The 22766-nt window shown below is 36.3% G+C and overlaps 1 protein-coding gene across 1 annotated transcript; it reads right to left on the bottom strand.

Moving 5' to 3' along the window:
- Nucleotides 1–1431: 1431 nt before the first annotated feature.
- On the bottom strand, nucleotides 1432–18780 carry CLEC1A (C-type lectin domain family 1 member A). Its single transcript, XM_033118022.1, has 6 exons — nucleotides 18427–18780; nucleotides 8914–9012; nucleotides 7340–7516; nucleotides 3793–3944; nucleotides 2905–3023; nucleotides 1432–1811 (listed from the first exon to the last, which is right to left on the bottom strand). Exons 1-6 carry the CDS (start codon nucleotides 18539–18541, stop codon nucleotides 1661–1663), a joined length of 813 nt encoding a protein of 270 aa, XP_032973913.1. The 5' UTR covers nucleotides 18542–18780; the 3' UTR covers nucleotides 1432–1660.
- Between the last annotated feature and the right edge of the window lie 3986 nt (nucleotides 18781–22766).

A 22766-nucleotide genomic window follows, 5' to 3' on the forward strand; every position in this document is an offset into this window, starting at 1 on the left:
CAGTCTTATGAAAATAAACACAAAAGTGTTCTCTTTATCATTTGTTTGCTAACTTAATGTCATGTCACCATGAGATGGATGTTTACTGAAAATAAAAGTTAAGCACCCCAGTTCTCACTGTTGAAAAATGAAGATTTATAATAAATTATCCTAAAATTGACTCATCTAGAAACCAACAAAGTCATTGTCTGTGATGCTGTTATTTGCAACGACCCCTGTTAAGGTTGTGAACATTGTCACCCTGAGAAAGGGACACCTACACAAGAAACCGACTATGTATACGGAAGTCAGTCTCTCACTTTTCTGACCTGAGTGGATAACGTGCCCTACTGCAATTTGAATTTATTCATCTTTAGCCATGTGTTGATGACATAAACTTGAATCAAAAGATTTCATTTTAGGAAAGTGTTAAAACCATCCTCTTGAGGACAAAATGCATTTCAAAGATTTCTTATTTTCCTCAAGTAATCAAAAATCAGTACTTTTATAGAGTCCTTACAAATGCTCAGTAAGGGGCAAATAACCAAAATACCGACTGCTATCATAATTTGAAAAGCAGTTCCACACGGAATTTTCCCCCAAAGCACAAATCCATTCTATAATGACACACAGTTCACATTATCTATATTTATTATTATTAAACATTTAGTACCTGTAAGGTATAAATATGGATTGAATGCAAGAAAATAGGAACTGAAACCATACTATCCCAGATGCACACACACAGACTGACTTTTTTTCTAGTCTTCATTCTCTCTAAAAAGAGCATCAGGAACAGTAATTCTGATATAGAATTGAGTTGAGAATATTTCTTTCCTAGGAGAAATTCTTAGGGAAAGGAGACAATCATTGGAATCTTAAATGGACATAAGGAGATATATCTGCAAGAAGTTAAGATACTAATAAAGAGAACTAGCCCAGTGGAAAGCAGATTATAGACATAGCAGAAGGGTGCTTTATTGAGAGATTGAGAAGGGAAAAAGATATATATATATATATATATATATATATATATATATATATATATATATATGAACTAAAGAAAACAAAAAGAATCAGTTGTGTATTTGGTAGCACAGTATAAGAAATGATTGCTAATTTCTCATGGACTATTTGACTATTGGAGCAAAGGGTGTTCATACACTTATTTCTTTGGTTTAAGTTTCTCACTTCTCCAGATATTAAGGTAGACAAGAAAACAGGGAGATGATATTAGATGCTGAGAAGGAAGAGCACTAGAAAGTTATTTCAAAGTCAAGAAGGTATCGGATTATAACGTTATGGGTTTCTAGGGCTAGTTGGTGATACATAAATAAGATTTCTCTGTGACTAGTAAATATGTGCATGAACCCAAGTTCAGAAGTGCTGATGATCCTGAGCAGGAAATATGAAAATCCTTCTTGTGCTAGTCGGAGGGATTGCCTTTCTTGATTTTTTTTTTTTTCTGTTTCCCAATGTTTCAGTATCCCTTGCTTTGACATTACTTGGCTCAGACTTTTTGTTCAATTGTATAAACATGGATCAAATTGAAAAAAATAGGAACTGGAACCAAACTATTACAAGTGCAACTTTTGTTCTGATCTTAAGTTTCTCTGAAGGGAACTCGAAGTTGTAGTTGCAGCTGGAGTGTCAATCACCTTCATGTAATCATGCAAAGAAGCTAATGGAGTTTCTCTGGCTTGACTGTGGCCGCCATTTTTTCACAGGCACACCGCCTTAACTCTTTGCAGTCTTTTGAGAAAGCCTTTCCATTGAGGATGGTCACACAGTCCCTGCTTCTTAGGCTGGTGAAATCTATAATTATCTCAAATCTTAAAAAAGAAAAAAAATTTTAATTTAATCACAGTTTGTCTCTAAAATGAAATATTAAGTACCCAAGAAAGTACATAGGAAGTATTCCTAGCTGGATAAAATTATAGAATAAATGCCCAGAATGAGTTTGCTGGAAAGATGGGGTCACCAAGTCCTTTTTTATTTTTCAGCCCCTCAATTTCCATAGTTATTCTTAGAAGCATCAGGTCACCCAAAACAACAAAAACTGTTTCTGACTAATATTACGTTACACATTATAATCAAAACTTAACATATAATTTTATTGCCATCTGAAAAATTTTCTACCTTCAGTTTACTTAAAAATTATCTGTTCAGTTTATTTAACTATGAAATAAAAATGATTACATTGAATATGTTCTATTTCCTGGGAGAATAAATCCTATATGGTATATAAAGAAGAAAGGTGTCTGTTTAAATATGGCTTTCAATTATATATTACATTTACCGATTTCAAAGGATATTATGCACACTCCTATCTAAAAGTTCACATAAGTAAAACTAATTTTTGATAATATTACTCTTTATGTCATCAGTAAATCTATTCTCAGAGACTGTATTTTTAAAGTTGTGCTCTCCATTACAATACACATCTGAGAAAGGCAAGAAATCTGAGGTCTTATACTATCTCTGGGTATTGACAAGTGGTGAAGTTTTGTGACTTTAGGCAAGTCACCATTACAACTGGACTTGAGTTTACTCATTCAACAAAGATTTCTCCTCTTCTTTTCACTCCCTTCCCCTCCTCTTCCTTCCCCTCCCCTCCTTTAGGGAATCCCAGACAATTTTAATGCTCCAAGAAACTTCAGGCTCTAAAATAAAAAAATTCTAAAAGCAACCAGACAAAGAACTTTCTCTATTATTTTATTAATACTGTGTATCTGTCTCCCTCTCTACTTTATAAATCATTGAAGAGCAATGTTTTATACATTGGTGGATATTCTTCCTACAAATGTAGTATCCAATACAAAACAGATGTTCCATTACAATTTATTGAAACAAATTGTTGAACTCTGTCACTCAACAACATGGCTCTATTAAATGCTTTTCCAACAAAATATTCTGAAGGCTTACAGTTCAGAGGTGTAAGGGGTTCCATCCAACCAGAGCCAGGCCTTGCCACTGCCATTGCGGGATAGCCCTGTCCAATACGAGTAGAAAAACTCAGTGTAGCTCTGAGACATGGCAAACTCCTGTGAAAGACACACAAGAAAACCTTTAGCTTTAGAAATGTGAGAGTGTGTGTGTGTGTGTGTGTGTGTGTGTATGTATATATGCACACACACACACACACACACACACAGATGTGTAGGGCCAGCCAACACTTCATAAGAGAATAGCATGAGTCCTGCCTCACATAGATGATAGTACACTGAAGAGGAAAGCTTTTGTGCTGAGATCAGTGAATGTGTCGAAGTTAAAAAATGTATTTTGTTTTAATAAGCCTGGAATGTATACTGATAATCTGAAATCAAGAATCACATCACCCAAGGTTTATAAACGATCCATTATTTTCAAGTCACAGGGTAAATACTAAGATTGATATAAAAAAAATACAGGAGACAGATTTACAAAAAGATGGCTGATATAAAAAAATACAGGAGACAGATATACAAAAAGATGTAGAGTGATTCTGAGAAATGGAAGAGTATGGAAGGAAAAGTGCAAGAATGGGGAAGTAACCTTTATAAATACATGAGAAAAGGACTGACCAGGAAGGAGGAAAAAAAAAATGAATACACTGATGCAAAAAGAGGTAAAAGAAGAATTTGAAAAGACGATTTATGTCTCAGACAAGGAAGGGAAGAAAGAAAAAAATCTTCGTGTGTGTACGTGTGTGTCCCTGAGTGCAAACAGTGGGAGAGTCTGTGGACACTGACTCCTTAGATTTTTCTTCTATAGCTTTTTTAAAGACCTGTTTTTGAGAATACTTCAAACACTGACAAAATCTCAGGACCTTACCAACACTTCTTGTGTGTTTATCTTCAGCATGGTGGAGTGCTCAGCAATGCAGACATATTCACAGCCTTGCCAGTTCCTGCTCTCTTTATAGAACTGGTAGCATTTGTCCCCATGCCACTTCCATTTTTCTGGGCAAGGGCTACATCTGTGCTCTTGGAAAGAAACCAATTTTAATAAGTTATGTTTTATCCAGATTTGCTGGTTTTCCACTCCTGAAATTATAATATTTGATGACCCAAGAAAGAATGGATTCCCTTTCTCTTAGCTATTTCATTGCCCAGGCAATAACTACAAATGTTTACCTAGCACCCACTATATGCTTTGAATTGTAATTGGTACTGAGCATACAGTGGAAATTAAAACAGACGTTACCTGCTTTCATGGATATGGAATGTAGCAATGAGTGACTGGAACTTCCATGCCCTTTTCCCTATGCAGTTCAGCATACAGAGAGGATATTCAATTTCATAAAGAACTTTTCATATGTTCAGAAACTCATTATGTATTGTGCTTAGGAAACATTTGAAGTTCTATAATTTTCTTCCTCAAAATCCTCTTATGTAAGAGTAAAATGATTTTTTTAAATGCAGCACATACCAATAGGATATGGACCCTGCTCATTCTAAACACAAGTAAATACAATTTTAGAAAACCTTACATCACTACTAAGCCAAGTATGAATTAGAATGGTAAATCTCCATGTATCAGAGATTAAGATGGGCATTGAACTTAGAGAAGTAAGAGCATAGGTCAAGGGTGAGATGAACTACGTGGGTAGTGGCTGTAAATATAGGAACTAGGCCTTGAGAGCCATGGTTTTAACACCTATATGGGAACATGGGCTTGCGCCTTTGAGGGTTAGGGCCTATATCCAAGTCCGTTGTGGGTAAATGGTGGGATAGGAACTCAATAATTCCATAAAAATGTCTTTATTTTAAAAATCCAGTGTCAAAATGTTGATGTGTTAAACTGAATGGTCAGTACACAAGTGGATACTACGTTATTGTTTGCAGTTTTCTGTATAGTTGAAATATTTCATAAGATAAAGCAAAGTTTTAAATAAATAAGTTAGGAGATTTCTTTGTAAGTCAGTTTCTATCTCTGTCCCAGACCTTATTTCTTATATACCACACTGACTATTCCTACCTCCACTTTGATACTTAATTATATTTCAAATTCAACATGCCCAAAACAGCATTCCTGGTTTCTAACCTTGCCCTTATAACCACAGAATTCTTTCCCATTTCACTTGGTCACATCATTATGCTTCTAGTTGCTTTGTCCAAAAACTCTGGAGATATCTTTGACTCCTTTATTTCTCTCACATTCCATTTCATTCCGTCATGCATTCATCTCCACTGATAACATCCTAGTTTGAGGCACCATCATCTCTACTGGAATACTTCAATAGCTGTCATGTAATTTATCTGTTTCTATCCTTCCCCATTCCAGTCTATTTCCAACATATTTGCAGGATTAGCCTTTAAAAATTCACGTCAGACGAGTAGTTCCTCCGCCTAAGATCCTGTCATGAATTCTCACTTGACTTAAAATGCAAGCTAAATAAATCCTTACAATGTCCCCTAACGCCATAAATACTCCCTCACTCTGCTCCAGGTACACAGGGTCCTTATTATTCCTTGAATATGCAGATATATTCACATTTTAGGGCTCTTACACTTTTTCCCCCTCTATGAGGCTTATTCTACCTCCATATATGCACATGGCTAAGTCCCTTAATTCTTCAAATCTTTGCTCCTATATCATTATCTTAATTAGGAATTTATGGTAGCTCTATTTAAATTTGCAACCTGCCATCTGTGAATCCCTAATCCACCTTACCTTGTCTACTTTATTTCCTATACGATTAATTACCTTCTCATATATGATGATGTTCAGGTTGACCAACCATTCTTGTATGCCTGGAATCTAGGGTTTCCCAGAATTCAGGACTTTCAGTTCTAAAACTGGAAAAGTTTTGCACAAACTTAGACAAGCTGGTCATCTTATTTTATGTTTTTAAGTCCATTTATTACAAATAGTGTAAGAGGTTCATGAGGAAAGAAATCTTTGTGTTTTGTATTGTATGTCTCAGTAGGTGCTCAATGAATACTAATTGAGTGGATGGATAAATGGATGGATAATGGGAAAGAGGAAAGTAAGAAATCAAGAGGAACAAAATAAAACGAACATCAAACCAAAATTATATGAACATTTTCATGAGAATAAAGAACATCATTAACACGTTTGCATGCAGATTTTATATTTAAACTAAATGTAGTTTATTTGTGTAGCTTTTTTTATTTGTTTTTGTGCAGCTATATGTAAATTCCAGAGACCATTCATGTCACACAAATTTGGGTTACCTTCTGATGATGTGGCATCCAACAAATAAAATAATGTACACTGGGCTATTGTTATCAGAAACCTAAGAAGGGGGGGAAAGTACCTGAGGTGGTAGATGTGTTAATTACTCTGATCTTGATAATCACTGTATAATGTATGTGTATACCAAAGCATCGCATTGTACCCTTTAAATGTATACCTTTATATTTGTCAATTATTTCTCAATAAAGTTAAGAAAGAAAAAAGACAAGAAAGAAAATTGTGACCAGTGAGATCATTAGTCACGTGGGAAAGAATCACGTAGGGAAGTGGAAGTGAGCCTATTGATATTATTTACTGGGTAACTATGCAGTCAGGCTGTCTGGTTAGTGTGGGAAGTGGTACATGTCTGGAAGATGAAGAGACTTCCTTCTAATTCAGAGCCCTCGAAAGAAAAAGAAAAAGTGGAGACTTGGAATATATGTTCCAAGAGTGGAGACTTGGAATATATGCTTCCAATGAATGCCTGAGGAGAACAGAAGGGAAGGCTGACTTGAATAGAGCTGGACATTATGAAACATAAAAAGAGAAGAGAAAAAAAGACAGGAATGAGGTGATGCTTCTAGTGTTGTTCAACAGTGTTTATCAGTGCATGCTTCATCTGCCACTGGCATTGTCATCGTAGGCAGTTCTTTTTAAAATGCAGATCTTCAGTACCCAGACAAGTCATACCAAATTAAAGTAACTGTAATTTAATTCAATTTATCAGCATTTTTAACCTGCATGATTCTTAAAATTTGAGAACTATAGTGATGAGTTCATTAACTTCTTAATGGGGAAGGATTTGTAAAGGCATTATCAAATGCATACTACTGTTAGGTCTCCAGGTGCCAAAGTAAATTGAGGAATAAACCTGTATTTTATTTATTTGTAGTGTTATTTTGGTTATTTGAAGTTAATTGTTTTTATTGTTTAAAATGTCTGAATTTGAAGAATTCTTTCATATATTGTAACACAGATGTATCTGAACTAAATGATCTCAATAACTGAAGATGCCCTGGATGTCCAAAGTCAATATTCAGTGTGCCAGACTACTAGTTAAATAATACAACCGGTTAGTTACATAATACAGTGGTTCCCAGATACACTGATGGCAAAGTCAGGCCCATGTTGACAGATATCCTAAGGGTGGAGGGGAGGATAGTGATCAGAACTCACTTACCTCCAGTTTTGTTATAGAGCTCACGACAGAGTTTTTCAGCCACACGCTGCAGAGTTTCTGCAAGCTTCCTGTTCTGAGTTTGGAGAGATTGCAGCTGTCGGGAGAGATTTCCCAATCTTTCTTCCTTTTCAGAAATACTGTCTTGCTGACTATTGGAGAGCTGGTAGTACTGAAAAACTAACCCAAGTTACTAAGTCAGAATGGACAGCTTATTTCTTCATTTCTATTTTTTACATATAGTGAACACAAAACAGTGTATTGTTTATGATCTCAGGACCTGAGATCTCATATCACCTATATTCAAGTTTGGACTGTAGTCCATAATAAATTGTATTACCATGGGTAAATTAATTTCTCTAATTTGTTTTTTGATCTGAAATGTGGAATCATAATAATAATTTCTAACTTCAGGAATAAATTCCTTAACCATATTCACTGCTCAATAAATATTTTTGTGTATATTCTCAAACCATTACTCAATGTGAAACCATAAATCCATGCATCCTTTGAACGTTATATTGAGTATTGACAATGTACCATACATTATCTCATTCAGTCATTAAAACAGTTATGTTATCATTTGTATATTTTTATAGATTTGCAATTGGGCTCAATGAGAACAATTAACTTCTTTAATATTATCTGCCTAGAAAAATTCAACATTTAGATTTAAACTCTAGGTTTCAAAGTCTAAGTAGAGAAATGTTTCATGAATCATGAAAGCTGCTTCATATCCTTAAAGAGAATAGTGTTTTCAAACAATAGTTACATCAAAATGAAGTAAAATTTTGGGGGTTAGGATAGAAACACCAAGAAATACAATTTTTTTAATTTGAAAATTACAAACAAAAGTTCTAAAATTTTCTATAAGAACCAAATTTTTGATATTAAAATATGCTTTTCGATGTAAACTTTTACCTTGAACCACTTTCTTCAACTGTGAAAGAAACTGTTGTAGGATGTGGATCTGATGAAGCAAATTTACCCACTTCTTTTTTTTGCATTTTTCAACTTGTCCTTATTAGTTTGAAATTTAAAGACTTTTTACACATGCATTTTTCCTTGTTTGATTTTCACAAGTGTATTCAAAATAATTTTATAACTTCTTGAACTTTTTGAAAAAAATGTTATAGGGATTAAGGACCTGATCTGTTCTTATATTTTGCAGATGGAATATAAATAAAATCTCTTCACTCTGCATTAAGCCTGCTGAGCTAGACATACTACTAATAAAAAAACACTGCCTCTACTCTTTTGAGGAATGGAAGAGGGCTGAAGCATGCATTCATTCAAAACTGTTGATTTTAAATATTGGCATATAAACAAACAGACAAAAACCTTCTTATCTCAAACAGAACACAAGAGTCTGGCTGGCAAGCGATTACTCTATTTTAATCTTTCCACTACTCATCATATACATAGGTACTTTAGAATAAGATACATTGAATTATCCACAGGCTCCAGAATTTAATAAAAAAAAACAAAAACAAAAAAAAAAACTCCATAACAAGTATTTCTCATCCTGGACAAACCTTGGAACCAGGATTCTCCCCCAAGTCAGAGCGCAGACTTACACACAAGCCCAAGCGCTGCCAGGCCCATCAGCAGCACCAGGCACAAAGTGAGGAGGGTCAGGGCCGCTGGACGCCACGCTAAAGAGGGAGGCCGGTGCTCTGCAGGAACAAAAGAAAAGGCAGGGTTTCGCTCTTTCTTCCTCTTGGATCTGTATCAGCAGAGAGGAGTCAATTCTGGGAAAGAACATATTCTGCAGGACAACAGTAATCAGGGGCTAGATAACATTCCTTCTGTCCTCAGAAACGTTGTCATAAGGCTCGGTGCCAAGCCTCACTCATCATGGCTAGATTCTTTCACAAGCCCCACCCATTTCTATCCCCCACACTCACCCGGTCCTACTTTCCACTGAATCAAGTTATACATTACCATTCATTATCTTTATATGATTGTTTGTATAACCTTATTTTTGACAAAATTCGAGTTATGAAAGACTCTCATGAAAATGCCTTAAGAACAACTTTTAACATCATCACAGAAGAAACGAAATTAAATTTTGTTATTTTTGCAAAACGCCAACCCACCCCAAAGTTCCATATACGCTTCCTCTAAAAAGCAAATTGCATATCAGTAATGAGAAACAATCATTTACTGTTTCTTTTTGGGATTTCTTTGTTGAAAGTCCCTTTTTTGTAAGGATTTTGTTTGTTCATTCATTTGTTTCGTACCTCTCCAAAAACAGATTATAGAGAAATACAATCATCGACTTCTCAAGGATGGATCTAATCCATCTCAATTTTGAGCAAATTGAAAAACTGTAGGTAGCATCCCTTGCCCACACCCCCACACGTTTGCCTTGTGGTAATTTTAGGGGCTCCACTCAGTGGAAAGTAAACCCATCACCTAGTGAGTTCAGCTATCAATCTGAATGACCTGAGATATCTGACAAGGAAGATCCCCCTCCCCCCAATCAGGTGGCGGTAGCATCTAACACTGTGATTAAAATGAAACAAAGGGAGAGAAACCCTCAAACAAACTGATCTTTTCTTGACCTTGTGTTTTACTTCCTTGGGAATTCAAGTCAGGTTCCAAAACAGAAAGAGCAAAGAAACATAAACTCACTTCCTCTTTAGAAAAGCCCTCTACAAAATATATTTTAGACACAGAGACTTATGTTAAATATTATTTCCAAATAGGGAATGATATGTGGTAAAGACAGTATAGAAATAGAAAATATCATTCTATCCTTTGGAACTTACAATCTAATAGGGAAAATAAGTAAAAATCCTGGAGCCCTGGGAGGGGTCCATGTGTCCATCTGTAGCATATCACCCCGTTGTGTATGTTTTTTTTAAATAAGATTATTAAGTATTATTTTCATGGTTTTTCTTTGTTTTTGAGTACATTCTATCAAAACAGTGGTCTTGTCTATCTTGTTCACCAGTGTATTTCCAGTACTAGAAATAGTGCCTGGCACGTAAGGGCTGAATACACATTTGAATGAGTAAATGAATGAAGAATGAAATTATGAAAAATTAAAATTACCTAAACTATGTAATTTTTACAAAGGCACAGAAAGTTATCTAAAGTTAAATCTTATAGGTTGACTTTTAAAAATCTATTGACTTTTCAGCAATATTTTTTGTCAGTAGACGGGAGGCAGCTAAATTCATCTCCCAGCCATACTGGCTTCTATACACTGACACGTGAGATTCTGAATCATGCACAGATCCCAGAGAGTTTTGCTTTCTCCCCTACTTCTTTTCATTAGCTGGCATGTGTGGTTTGTTTTAAATTTTCCTGAAAAATTGCTGATTTCTCAAGGCATTGCCCTTAAGGATATCTCAGATCAAAAGAGCATAAAAGAGGAAGAATCTAAACCTCCTCTCCAAAACCCAAAGCCTTTTTAAAGTTGTGTGTAACCAAAGAACATTAAGCATGTGGATGTGTCTAGATTTCAGAGGTAAAAGTGCACCAATTATTATGGTGGCTTTTTCACCATATCTCTTATTAGCATCAAATAATTATATATCTTATTCCTTTTGGTTTATATCTGTCTTACCCCAGTAGAAAGTAAGCTCCTTCTTGGAAAAAGATCATTGTCTGTTTAGCATGTAGAACATCAGTTGAAAAAAAGCTCAATTAATGTTGAATGAATGAATGAATGAATGTGTCTATTATATATAGATATCTCTCTGATATGCCTGTCTACCCCTGCTCAGGTGTTTTTACATTGATACAAATGTAAAAGCAATCATTTTTTAAAATGCTGTTATGATTAATATTTCTTTGGCCAAAACTAGAAGTAATAAGAAGGTAAAGGAGGAGAACTATGAAATCAACCTAATTATTCATTCCTTAAGAAGTCTGCTTTCCATCTTATAATATAAATATAAATGAAGGTGTTGATTTTCTTTCCAAAGGATCAAAGAATGAACTTAAATCCTTACTGTGAAGTGTGGGCATGGACTTTAGGAATTAGGATATTATTTAATAACAATTATATCTATGTAAAGAATAAATACACGATCCTTTCTAATACTGTCTCTAGGACAGAATAAGAAAGAAGTGTAGTAAGTCTTCTGTTAAGGAAACAGAAGAATTTAAAAATTCCCTTCTAAGGAATTAATCATCTTTCCTTGATCATTTGGAAATTTTTCTGCTTTGATCTCTCTCTCTTTCTCTCTCTATTCCTCCCTCCTTCTCTCCCTATCTCCCTTCTTTCCTCCTTCTCCTTTTCTCCCTCAATATTTACAGTCTCTTCCTATTTTATCTAAAGACCCAGAGAAGCACAACCCTAGGGAGTTTCTATACCAGGTATGGTCATTTCTTAGGAAAACATGATTGAAAGTTTCACTTTTTTTTTTTTTCTTTGATGCTGTTTTCCCCCTCTAGGTATTTTTTTTTTTTTCTAACTGTGGGTTTAATGTTCCTGAGTTTTATTCCAAGTGCCCCTGATTATCATGAAGTCTCTCTCTAGGGACCACTCTCACACTAAAATAAGAAAAATAAGCTGCTTGGGAGGTGTTTCAGTTTGGTTTGGCTTTATTGTGTCTTCATTTCTTGGAAGAAAACTCTCATGCTGCCTCCTGAGGCATGTTTAGAAGAAGGTGTGGACAGGCCAAAGAATGATATAAACATCCCTAGGAATAATAAGATATATATATATATAGAAAGAAAGAAAAAAAAAGCAGCCCTTTCCTGTATCCTCTTACTATAAAAGGCTGCAGTGTTAAGATCAAGATTTGAGTACAAATTCCTTTGTAGTTATAAAAAACTTTGTGGATGAAGAGAGTTGTCATATTAAACCAGTTACTCTTCATCAGCATCATAGAGAGGAAATTTTATACACTTCCACTTCTTGGGCCTATAAGAAATGAAACAGACATTATTAAATGTAGTCTATTAGCATGCCTCCAACATAGAAAGGATTATAAAAGCTGGAAGAGACCAAGAGAATTTAAATAATTTGCATAAAACCACACTGCAAAGGATTAGCAGAGCCAGGATTAAGCTGTCATGCTTACCTCCACTCTTTGTATACTTCCCTGTGAACCATGATTGACATAGAAACAGGGGCTACTCTGATGGCAAGGTACTTGATATTTCAGAAAATACATATCTTCTCCTTTAGATCACTGTACTTTTAACATTTTTCAATCATGAGATATTACTAGCCCATATCTGATCCTTGGATATGGTTTAAATTTTTAAATGTTGTCTTTTTAGCAATTTCTTGTTTCCTTAATCTTAGCATGTGGCACACAGTAAACCTCCTCATGGGAGTGATCGAAGTTCTGTGGGTTAAGAGTATTTTTCAGTGTTCACGAAAATGCATGTTTGCTTTCTCTTATGAATATATTTCAAATACTTGCTGTTTTCATTCTCTCTAAAAGTAAATGGGTGTTATGCTTCCCATAATTTCAAAAGAACATATATCTAAAAACATGTTATTTCCAGAATATATCAAGTTTCCAATTTACAGCAATTAGAAACTCAATTATATATTTTCTTTTGAGTAAAATTTAGATGAGTCAATTTTATATCCCAATCAAGGAGTTTTATTTCTGAAATATAATCCAAAAATAACATTACTATTAATGACAATTGCTAACATGAACTACTAAGATAAATGCCTTATAAGAATCATCTCATCTATCCTTACAAACACCCAATGAGGTAGATACTAGGATTATAATCCCCATTGTACCGGTAAACAACTGAGTCCCAGAAGGGTTAGTTAACTTACCCAAGGGCACCCAGCTTCTGATAATCATACTCACTGAGTGTGTTATATATATGCTGTGGTATTTCATTTGTATCTCCCAAAAATCATTTAAGAGGAAGCCATTTTCAACCTTTACTTGGGTAAGAAAACTAAAGTATGGAGGAGTAACTTAGTTTGCTTAGGGCTACTCCATCACTTGATGGAGCCAGAAGTATTATTGAAGCCACTTATTCCTGAGATGAATATTTTAAATCATTCTCCAATCCCTTCAACAAATCTGACATTAATATTTGCCCTTATATGTCAGTTTCATATAGAATTATAGAAAGACTCCAGTGTTTTATCACTTGCAAATTTTCACTTCTATATTGTGAAATATCTCAGTAATACCCACCTTACATCATACATTCTCCACTCTACCACCAAGGTGAACTTTCTAAAGTATAAATTTAATCTCTCCCTTAAGAATAAAACCTTCTTAGCATGCTATATAAGGCCCTGCATAATAGGATCCCATCCTACGTGTTTGCCGTATCTACCCACATCCCCCTCATACATCACTCATTTTGAGGATTAACCATTCCTCAGCCCCATCATCTAACGTGCCACCGTGTTTTGCCGGCTGACGAGCCCCAAATTATCTTACTGACCTAATCTCAGTAAGATTAGATTTGGATCTAATCCAAAATTAACATTTCATCTTTCCCCTCTGAACCCTTGTCTTTCTTAATTTTATCTGTTAATACACTGCACCAAGCTAGGTCCTTACCTCTCTGCTTTTTGTATTTGCACATGTGGTCCTCACAATGGAAATGTCACCCAGTGCCCCATCTTGCTCTATCTGGAAAAGCTGGGCTCAGCCTTACAGATCAGATCAAATGTCATCTTGTTAAAAAACACACACATGATGTAAACACAATCAGTAACTTATTCATTGCTATTTTCTTCTGTGGCCTCCTACATGTATTCCATAGCACTACATCATATTTTCTTATAATTATTGATTCAGCTTATTCCTTCTACTTCTCGAAGCACTTAAAAATATGGTCTCCCCAGCACCTACCATAATGTATGATATTTAATAGGTATTCATTAAAGATTATTGACTCAATTAGATGTGATTTATGCCATGACTCTTCAACGAAGGGTTTGTGTTATAGTTGATAAATGAAGCTAAAAATCTAGGGAAAATTGGAAAATATTGTAATTAATATGAGTAAGGAAAAAGTGGAACTTGAATTTATCATTAAAGGTTTTTTTCCCTTAAATCCAAATCGGTTTCATATTATTTTGATAGGACTACATTTAATCTTCAGCAGGAATTTTGGTTCATCAGTTATTTCATTTTCTCTCTCCCTGGTATGTTAGTAGTGTGAAGTGTTCTAGCTGTATTTTTTTCAAGCTACAATTGAGTTAGAATCTGCCAGATCTTTAAAAAAAAATTTTAAAACACTCATGCAGCCCCGTAATACCTCAGCTTTAACACTTTATCTTTTGTTTTTACAGCTAGGGTCCTCAAAAAAGAAAAGAAAAGAAAAATAACTTAAATTATTTATTTTCCTACTTAATGATCAGTGCCTTCCAAACCTATGCTATTAAAAATTACCAATAATCTATTTTCCTTCTTATTGCTAAAATGATAAATTATTTTTAGACTTCTTATTCCTTGAACTTTCTACAACATTTATTATTACTTTTAAAATTCACTATTCATTACTATTGTTGTTTTCATCCATTTCTTTTAAAGTTATTGTCTCTTGGCTTCCTAGATGCTTTTCTCTCCTGGTCCACTCCTACCACTGTCTATCATTCATTCTTAGTAGCTCTTATTGCAATCTCTTATTCATCCTGCCCCTCAATTTTGTATTTTCTAAAATTCTCTCCTTGGCACTCTTATTCTTGCTTTTTTTTTTTTTTTTTGCTTGTCTTTTCATTTCACATTCTCTTCTTCAGTGATATCACTCATTCCCATTCTCAGAAGGTTTAATTCCTACCTAAATGCTGACAATTCTCACATAAATATGTAGCTCAGAATCCCTACCTCCAATCCACATGCTGTACATACAAGTGTCTTTGGGCAACTCCAATTACATGTCCCTTTTCTTATAGGCATCTCAAACTCAAACTGAATTCATCATCTTATTTCATATTCCTCTTGTAGTTTCTATCTCAGTTAATGGCAGCACCATTACAAATGAGAAGACAAGGAAAGGAACCTAGTTAACCAATACTCCTTTCCTTGTCTTCTCATGTGTAACCAGTCACCAATTCTTTAAGTTCTACCTCTTCAACATCTTTCATATCTGCTTCTTCTTCTGCATTCCCATACTACTTCAGTTCAGGTTCTTTTAATCCCATGCTTAGACTAGTGCAAAATCTGGGAATTAGCTTCTCTAGTTTCATACTCCTTCAATCCATCCTCCTCATTGCAGCCTAGATGGTCTTCTAAAAGCACAAAATTGATTATATTACTTCCTGTTTAGATCCTTCAGTGACCTCATTTTACCTACTGAACAGAATCAGAATACTTAAATGTGACATAGTAAGTCCTCCTTAGTTTCCCAGACTTACCCCTTGGTAAGTCGGCTTTCCCCTCACCGACTTTAAGCCTTAGCCGTAATATATTGCTTCTAGTTCTCTGAAACACAAAGTTACTTAAGATCTCCATAGTTTTCTCTCATTTGTCTGTCTGCCTGTAGTGCCCCTAGTCGCTTAAAGTCTCCCATTTCTGCTTCCATATCATGAGGAACATCTTAAAGTCAACCCAACTCAATGATCACTCTGTCAAACCTTTCCAGATCTCCTCTACCCCTACCAGATAGAAGTGACCGAGCTCTCCATTGTACCGTACGCATGGTTTCATCACGGCGCCTTATCACACTGATTACTGACTTGAGAATTGTATTGGACTTTAAGTTTCCTCATAAACAGGAATCATATCATGTTTGGCATTATATCCTCCGTACTTTGCAATAGGACTGGCATAACATGACCCCAAGCACAAGTTTGTGGAAAGGCTTTAGGGTATTGCCTTTCATTTTTGCTTTCTATCTTCCAAATCATTTAGCATTTTTAACATAATCATAATTATATTTTGAAAAAAAAATGAAAATCTAGAAAATAAATGAATGTATGTTACTTATTTTTATTAATTCTGAAATTTTCCAGTGGTAAATGTGTCACAATATTATGTTGAACCCGAATCTTCTGCATTGCCAAAAAATTTCCAGAGTGATTTTTGTTCTGTCATTTTTAACAGTCAAAATTATATCAGATCTATTTTCCTAAGAAATAATTCAACTTCATAGTGACCTTCCTCTAAATATTTGCATCATCACAAGATGAAAACAAGATTCTGTACACACAGGGTAAGATAACTATTTTCAGATGTTTGCCTGGAAGACACTGTTTTGTAACCTCTACTCCTACTGTTTCAATTTCCACTTCTTACAAAAAGGTTGTCAGATGTTTTAGTTAGTGTTTTATTCCACACCATCTCCTTCTCCACCCTCCAACCTCAGCAGAATTTGTTACACCCTGTTCCTGATTATGCTGATCACTAATTCTCATGAGAGTTCCTGGCTCTAGTCAACAGTGAAAAATGGAGTTATACACAAGCCACTTAAAACCACAGCCTTAAGCAGTGACTCTTCACAGGATTTGTTGAAGAAAAATATACTGTGTCCTATTACACATATGTAGTGGCTACAGAAACTGACATACCAAAATTGTCACTGTATTTCACACCAACAAAGCTGGAAATCCCCAGTCTCCCCTAACAGCTTACTAGATAGTTTAGAAGAGAAAAACAAAAAGCACATAAGTGAGTCTCAGGTGACCAATCATTCAATAAAGAAAGTGAATAGAAAGGTTTAGTAGAGGAAAGGAAGAACACCTAAACGTTACTTGATTAAGAGAAATGGAAGAGAACAGGGTAAGAGTGTGTGCCAGATTTACAGAGGTGAAGAAAACCTGGATATGGTTAAAAGAGGAAGAACATATTAAGATACAGGCACTTGGTATAGATCTCTTTGACGCAGATTGACACAGGAATGTTAAATAGAACATTTTAGGAATTCTCAAGGAACGGATATTGAAAAGAAACTCACATTTTGTTGTGACTGAAATGTACGAAGGACTTTATGTAGCTAATCAACTTTAGTGCTCATAGCCATCTTATTTATAGGAGAGGTTTTGTTACATCTATTTAACATCTGTTAAGTTAACATGAGTTAATACGTATAAAGTGCTTAAAAATGCCCAGCACATAATAATCACTATGTACATGTTTATCATCGTTAACATTTTATAAATGAAGAAACTGAGGCCCCAGAATACTTCAGTAACTTGTCCAATACCACACAGTAAGTGGCATACCTGGTATTAGAACCTAGTCTTGTCTGTATTACAGTGTGAGGTCATTTTACTACAACTCAAGTCACATTTTTGCCTTAGATTGGCTGAGTTGCCCAGGAAATAAGATCCTTCTCTATGTATGTAAGTTATCTCTTCTGTGGACTGAAAAATACATATTTTATTACTACGTCACAGGATGAATTATTGGAAATAAAAACATTAGATGGAAGCTAAATGTCACTGAAATTAAATATTTTCATAATTTAATTCAATTGTCTCAATAATATTCTGGGAGACAATAGAACAAAAGGGAAGGAGATAGGATTTAATTGCACCTGAGGCCACCATTTAGATCATCAAATTACAAAATTTCAGAGTTGAAGGGCCCTTAGAAAGCATTTGCTTTAATTCCTCTCATTTTACAGATGACAAAACCAAACAGCTGATGTTGACATGACTTTCCCAAGGCCTCACAACTTCAAGATGCAGAATTATTATAACAAAATACCAGGATTGACGTTCCTGCTTGGAAAGCTCTGTCTAAAGCCATGAATTCAAAACTAACAGAAAGGTAGCCTCTATAAATCTAAATTTCCAGATCAGATCACAGATGGTTAATAAAACAGCATTGGATGTGACCTTCATGGCTTGGTGGGAAGGGGAAAGGACATTGCTTTAATTGTGAACATAGCCACACCTTTGCAAGCTATACCCACTTGGTAAAAGCAACACACCCTCAAACGTAAAGCACCTTGCCAGCAACAGAATCTTAGAAAAACAAACATCTGTGCACATACTGAGTTTAATTTTTTAGAGGCTCACATATGTGGCACACAAGTGGTAGAAAGCAAACAGTTACACATTATTGCAAATTATGAAAACATTTTTTCTGTTTTTCCTCTATTTTGCACATTCCTAGGAGAGGTAGCTCATCTCATGCATTTATCAAGGATCTGGCCAATTTAGACTTCAAGAGACAGAGACAGAGTACCTGTGTGCCTAGGCTCTGGCCGCTGGATTGTAGTAGAGGCTCGAGAATACAGGCTCACGGTGGTGTCTTCATCAGCATCCAGCATATTCCTCGTGCTGCTATATTTGGCCTGCATCAGGATTCCTGCAAGGGTGAGGGGGAGCTCTGGTTGGATTGCCCCAAGATGCCTGGCGGCTATGAGACAGTTCAGGAACCCAGACACTGAAAGGCATTCCTAATGTTCTTTTCTCCCAGCAAGTGGCAGGGAAGCCTCTGACTCTAGTTCCTGCCGGGAGAGGCCCAGCCCCTCTCTTGTGAACTTGTACTCTGGATGCCAAATTGGTCAGGCAAAGGGGAAACAGCATGTGTTTTCTGTTAGGGCGGTCTCTGTCTGAACAATTACTAAAGGGGTTGTTGTGCTTTTCAGATCTCTTTTGTTCATCTGCTTGTACTTCCTGTTTAACTGCATAAAGACGGCAAAACCATACAATCACACAGAAGTTCCTTCAGGCTCTGCAAAGCAATAATCAATCAGAGGGATATACATACATATATACATATATATGTATACACACATATATATATATAACCTACTTTCTTACTCATCATACACTCACTGAGTCACTCAGATTAAGTTTAATCTCTGTGCTTTTGTGAAGACAGAAGAGGATATAGGACCAGCCTTTTCCTCTTCCCAAGGGCATAGTATAAAACACCATAGATATGTAATGTCAGTACAAAAGAGTCCTTTTGAGGCTATCTAATCGATTCTATTCTTTCTTATGAAAAGGGAGATTGAAGCCCAAGTAGATGAAGAGATTGCTCTAAAGTTACATAGTTGGTTAGTGACGGAATTAGCTACAAAAAGCTCTCTGGTTGTCTATTCAATTATCTTCCTTCTTGCAGTATGTGGACTCAATTTAACATTTTATAGCACGTTTGGTACATCAAGATCATGAACAATTACACATTTTACTAGAAGTAAACACTTTTAGAATTATTACTAACTACCTGTGACTTGAGGAAGCCAGGTAACAATTTGTGCCTAAAATTTCTAAATTGAGAAGGAAATGAGAAGATTGTTTTAAATAATGTCCAAAATTCTTCCAAATCAGTACAGTAGAATTATATTATCCTACCAATACTTTTCTATATTTTGGGTAATAGCTTGGCTAAATCAAGCATATGAAATATAAAGAATGTGGAAGATACTTGGGTTAGGGCAGCGAGGTCTTATGAGGGATGGATTAACAAGTATATGTTGTGGATTCATTATGCGTCTTAAGCTGAGTATTGTTCATCAGTTATTCTAAATGAAACAAACCTGAAGAGACTTTTTTCTTACATAACACCTTGTAAAAAGGACATACTCAAAAATTATTTGGTCATTTGCATTGGATTAATGTATTAAAAATTGTTATAAAAGAGAAGACAGTAAAATATTTGAAGAAAAAGATAAGTGAAACACATATGAGAATGAAACAAGAAGAAGGAATATAAGAAATCACAATAGCTGGGGCTTGAAAAAAATACATCTAGGAAGTGCTGATAAGTATGATTCTAATGAAATAGCAATTAGAACTATTTTCTAAACTTCAGTGATTCATGTAGATCCTTGATAATTTTTACCAAAGAACTTACACAAACATTTTACTATTAGTCCTTTACTACTGTCACTTTTTTCAACAATGACAAAAGTATTTTCTGAACACCTACTTTATTGCACTATTCAAGGATACATTAGTATAAAACAAAACTCTCTACTTTAGAGTCTACTTTCAAAGGAAGAAAGCAGGTGATATACAAGAAAGATAATAAGTAAATAGTAGAATTTATTAGACGATGATAACAGTTATGAAAACATACGGAGGGTAAGGGAGATTAAGAATGTGAGGGAATTTGCAGTCAAGATGGGGGAGTACATAAATGCTGTGCGTGGTGACATCATAGGAATGGTGGCAGCGAAGTGGTCTTTTTGAGTTCTCCTCCGAAACTTAAAACAAATTGAACATCTATAACCCATCAAAGGACTCCCTGCTCATCACACAGAACAGCTAAGAGACTCGTACTACGAGGATTACTTGAAGGTGGGCAAATTGGGTGAGCAGGGGAAGAGGAAAGGGAGCGGAGTGGAGACACAGCCCGCATATGCGAGGCTGCAGAGACGCAGGGGGTCCCAGGACAGAACAGAGACCACAAGAGCCAGGAGGTGGGCTCTTTCCCTGCATCCCACAGCTGATCTCTCCTGCCAAGAGAGCAGAATATTCAGCATTTGAGGCAGTAACCTCAGCTGAGACCTCCAGCTGGGTCCTAGGGTTGGACAAAGGACATAAACACCATATCTGAGCCCCTCCCCAGACTCTCCCAATCTGACACCCGCCCTTCCAGAGACTCAAACTGGCCCCAGAACTGAGGAGTAGTGTCAGATTACAGAGAAGCCATAGTGCTCAGAATCTGGGAAGACCCTGTTTGCAGCTCTGACCCAGGGAAGAGGCTGGGAAGAATGTGGCACTGCTGGGCTGGAAGAGAGAAGAGTCCTTCATCCCCAGCCACCACCTTTTCTGGCCTGCCTAGGACAGAGCAATTACAACTGCGGAGACACACCCAGGGATCAGCAGTAGGCGGCAGATGCAGCTCTGGGCTTTCAGCAGCTCAGAAATCTCCTGCCCTCCACAACACACACACACACACACACACACACACACACACACACACACACTCACACACACACTCACACACACACTCACACACACACACACACACACACACACGGAAGAAGTGCCCTAAGACTCAGGAGACCTGGGCACAGGGCTGGTTGTGTTACTCTCAGAGCGCATACATGCAGGCAAGAGCAGAAACTGCACTGACTTTGTAAAAACTACCATCCAGACCTGATAGCCCTACTTATCTACAACTGCAGTCCTAGAGTCACTCTGGTTACCAGGTGACCAGCTCTGCCTGCACAAAACTCAGAGGACTCTTTGAACAGCAGAGGACAACATGGAGAATACTTGGTGGGCTTAAGCCAAGACTTGTGCTGCTTTTTTTGTTTTGTTTTGTTTTTGTATTTTTGATATTTTTGCCTGTGTTGAGTGTGGGTTATTTGTTATTTTTACATGTGAGTGTATTTGGTTTTATTCTTGTTGTTGTTGTTGTGCTTGGTGATTTGCTTTGTTCTGAAATTGCCCTATACCAGGGCCCAGCTTAAGAGGCACAAGATTCAACACACCGAGAGGCCAACTCCAGACAAAACCAGAGTATTACTGGGTTTGACCTATAAGTGACATACCCAGAGGGAATTCTCTACAGGCACAAGACCCATAGGGGCCAAGCCTCATTTGAGTGGTCAAACCTCATGCATCAGAACATCCACTGTGGGCAGAGTCAAGTCTCACAACTAGTTAGCCGAGGAGTCAATCCCACCTACGAACAAGCCAAAAGCAATTAAAGATCAACTTTAACAGGACAATATACACAACACAAGAGTCACCTTTGGAACACATGCACAGAAGAATAAGGAAGTGGTGCAAGTCAAATGTAAAGGACACATACCACAGCAAAAACCAAGACCCCTAGGGGATCTACCTAATACATTGAAGCAAACACAGAAAGTCAGCCAGAATGGGGCAACAAAGAAACATATCCCAAATAAAAGAACAGAAGAAACCTCCAGAATTGGAACCAAATGAAAGAGAGGTAACCAACCTATCAGAGATAGAGTTCAGAACACTGATGATAAGAATGTTTAAGGAGCTTAGTGACGACATAAAGAAGGATAGAGAAATCAAAATGAACTATCAGTTAGAACTAAAGAATACAATAACTGACATAAAGAACACGCTTGAAGGAATTACCAGCAGGTTAGATGAAGCAGAGGATCGAATCAGCGACTTAGAAGACAGGTTAGCAGAGATCGCCCAAACGGAACAACAAAAAGAAAAAAGAATAAAAAGCAATAAAAATGGTTTAAGAGATCTCTGGGATAACAGCAAGCACAACAACATGCACATCATAGGAACACCAGAAAGTGAAGAGAGGGAGCAAGGGATCGAGATCATATTTGAAGTAATAAAGTCTCAAAACTTCCCTAACTTGGTGAAGGAAACCGATATACGAGCCCAGGAAGTGCAGAGAGTTCCAACCAGGATAAACCCAAACATGTCCACACCAAGACACATAGTCAAAATGATAAAGGTTAAAGACAAAGAGAGAATATTAAAAGCAGCAAGAGAAAGACAGCAGGTTACATACATGGAAACTCCTATAAGACTATCAAATTACTTTTGTACAGAAACATTGCAGACCAGGAAGGAGTGGCAGGAGGTACTCAAAGTGATGGAAAACAAAGGCCTACAACCTAG

Source organism: Rhinolophus ferrumequinum, chromosome 10, assembly GCF_004115265.2.
Source record: "Rhinolophus ferrumequinum isolate MPI-CBG mRhiFer1 chromosome 10, mRhiFer1_v1.p, whole genome shotgun sequence".
NCBI lineage: Eukaryota > Metazoa > Chordata > Mammalia > Chiroptera > Rhinolophidae > Rhinolophus > Rhinolophus ferrumequinum.

What these genes read in the sequence shown, in the direction of transcription:
- CLEC1A (XM_033118022.1), bottom strand. Translation starts at nt 18,541, where the DNA reads ATGCAGGCCAAATATAGCAGCACGAGGAATATGCTGGATGCTGATGAA. An exon ending in GGCAGCGCTTGGGCTTGTGT is followed by an intron (nt 7,517 to 8,913) that starts GTAAGTCTGCGC and finishes AACTTGGGTTAG; the next exon opens with TTTTTCAGTACTACCAGCTC. An exon ending in GCTCTATAACAAAACTGGAG is followed by an intron (nt 3,945 to 7,339) that starts GTAAGTGAGTTC and finishes TTTCTTTCCAAG; the next exon opens with AGCACAGATGTAGCCCTTGC.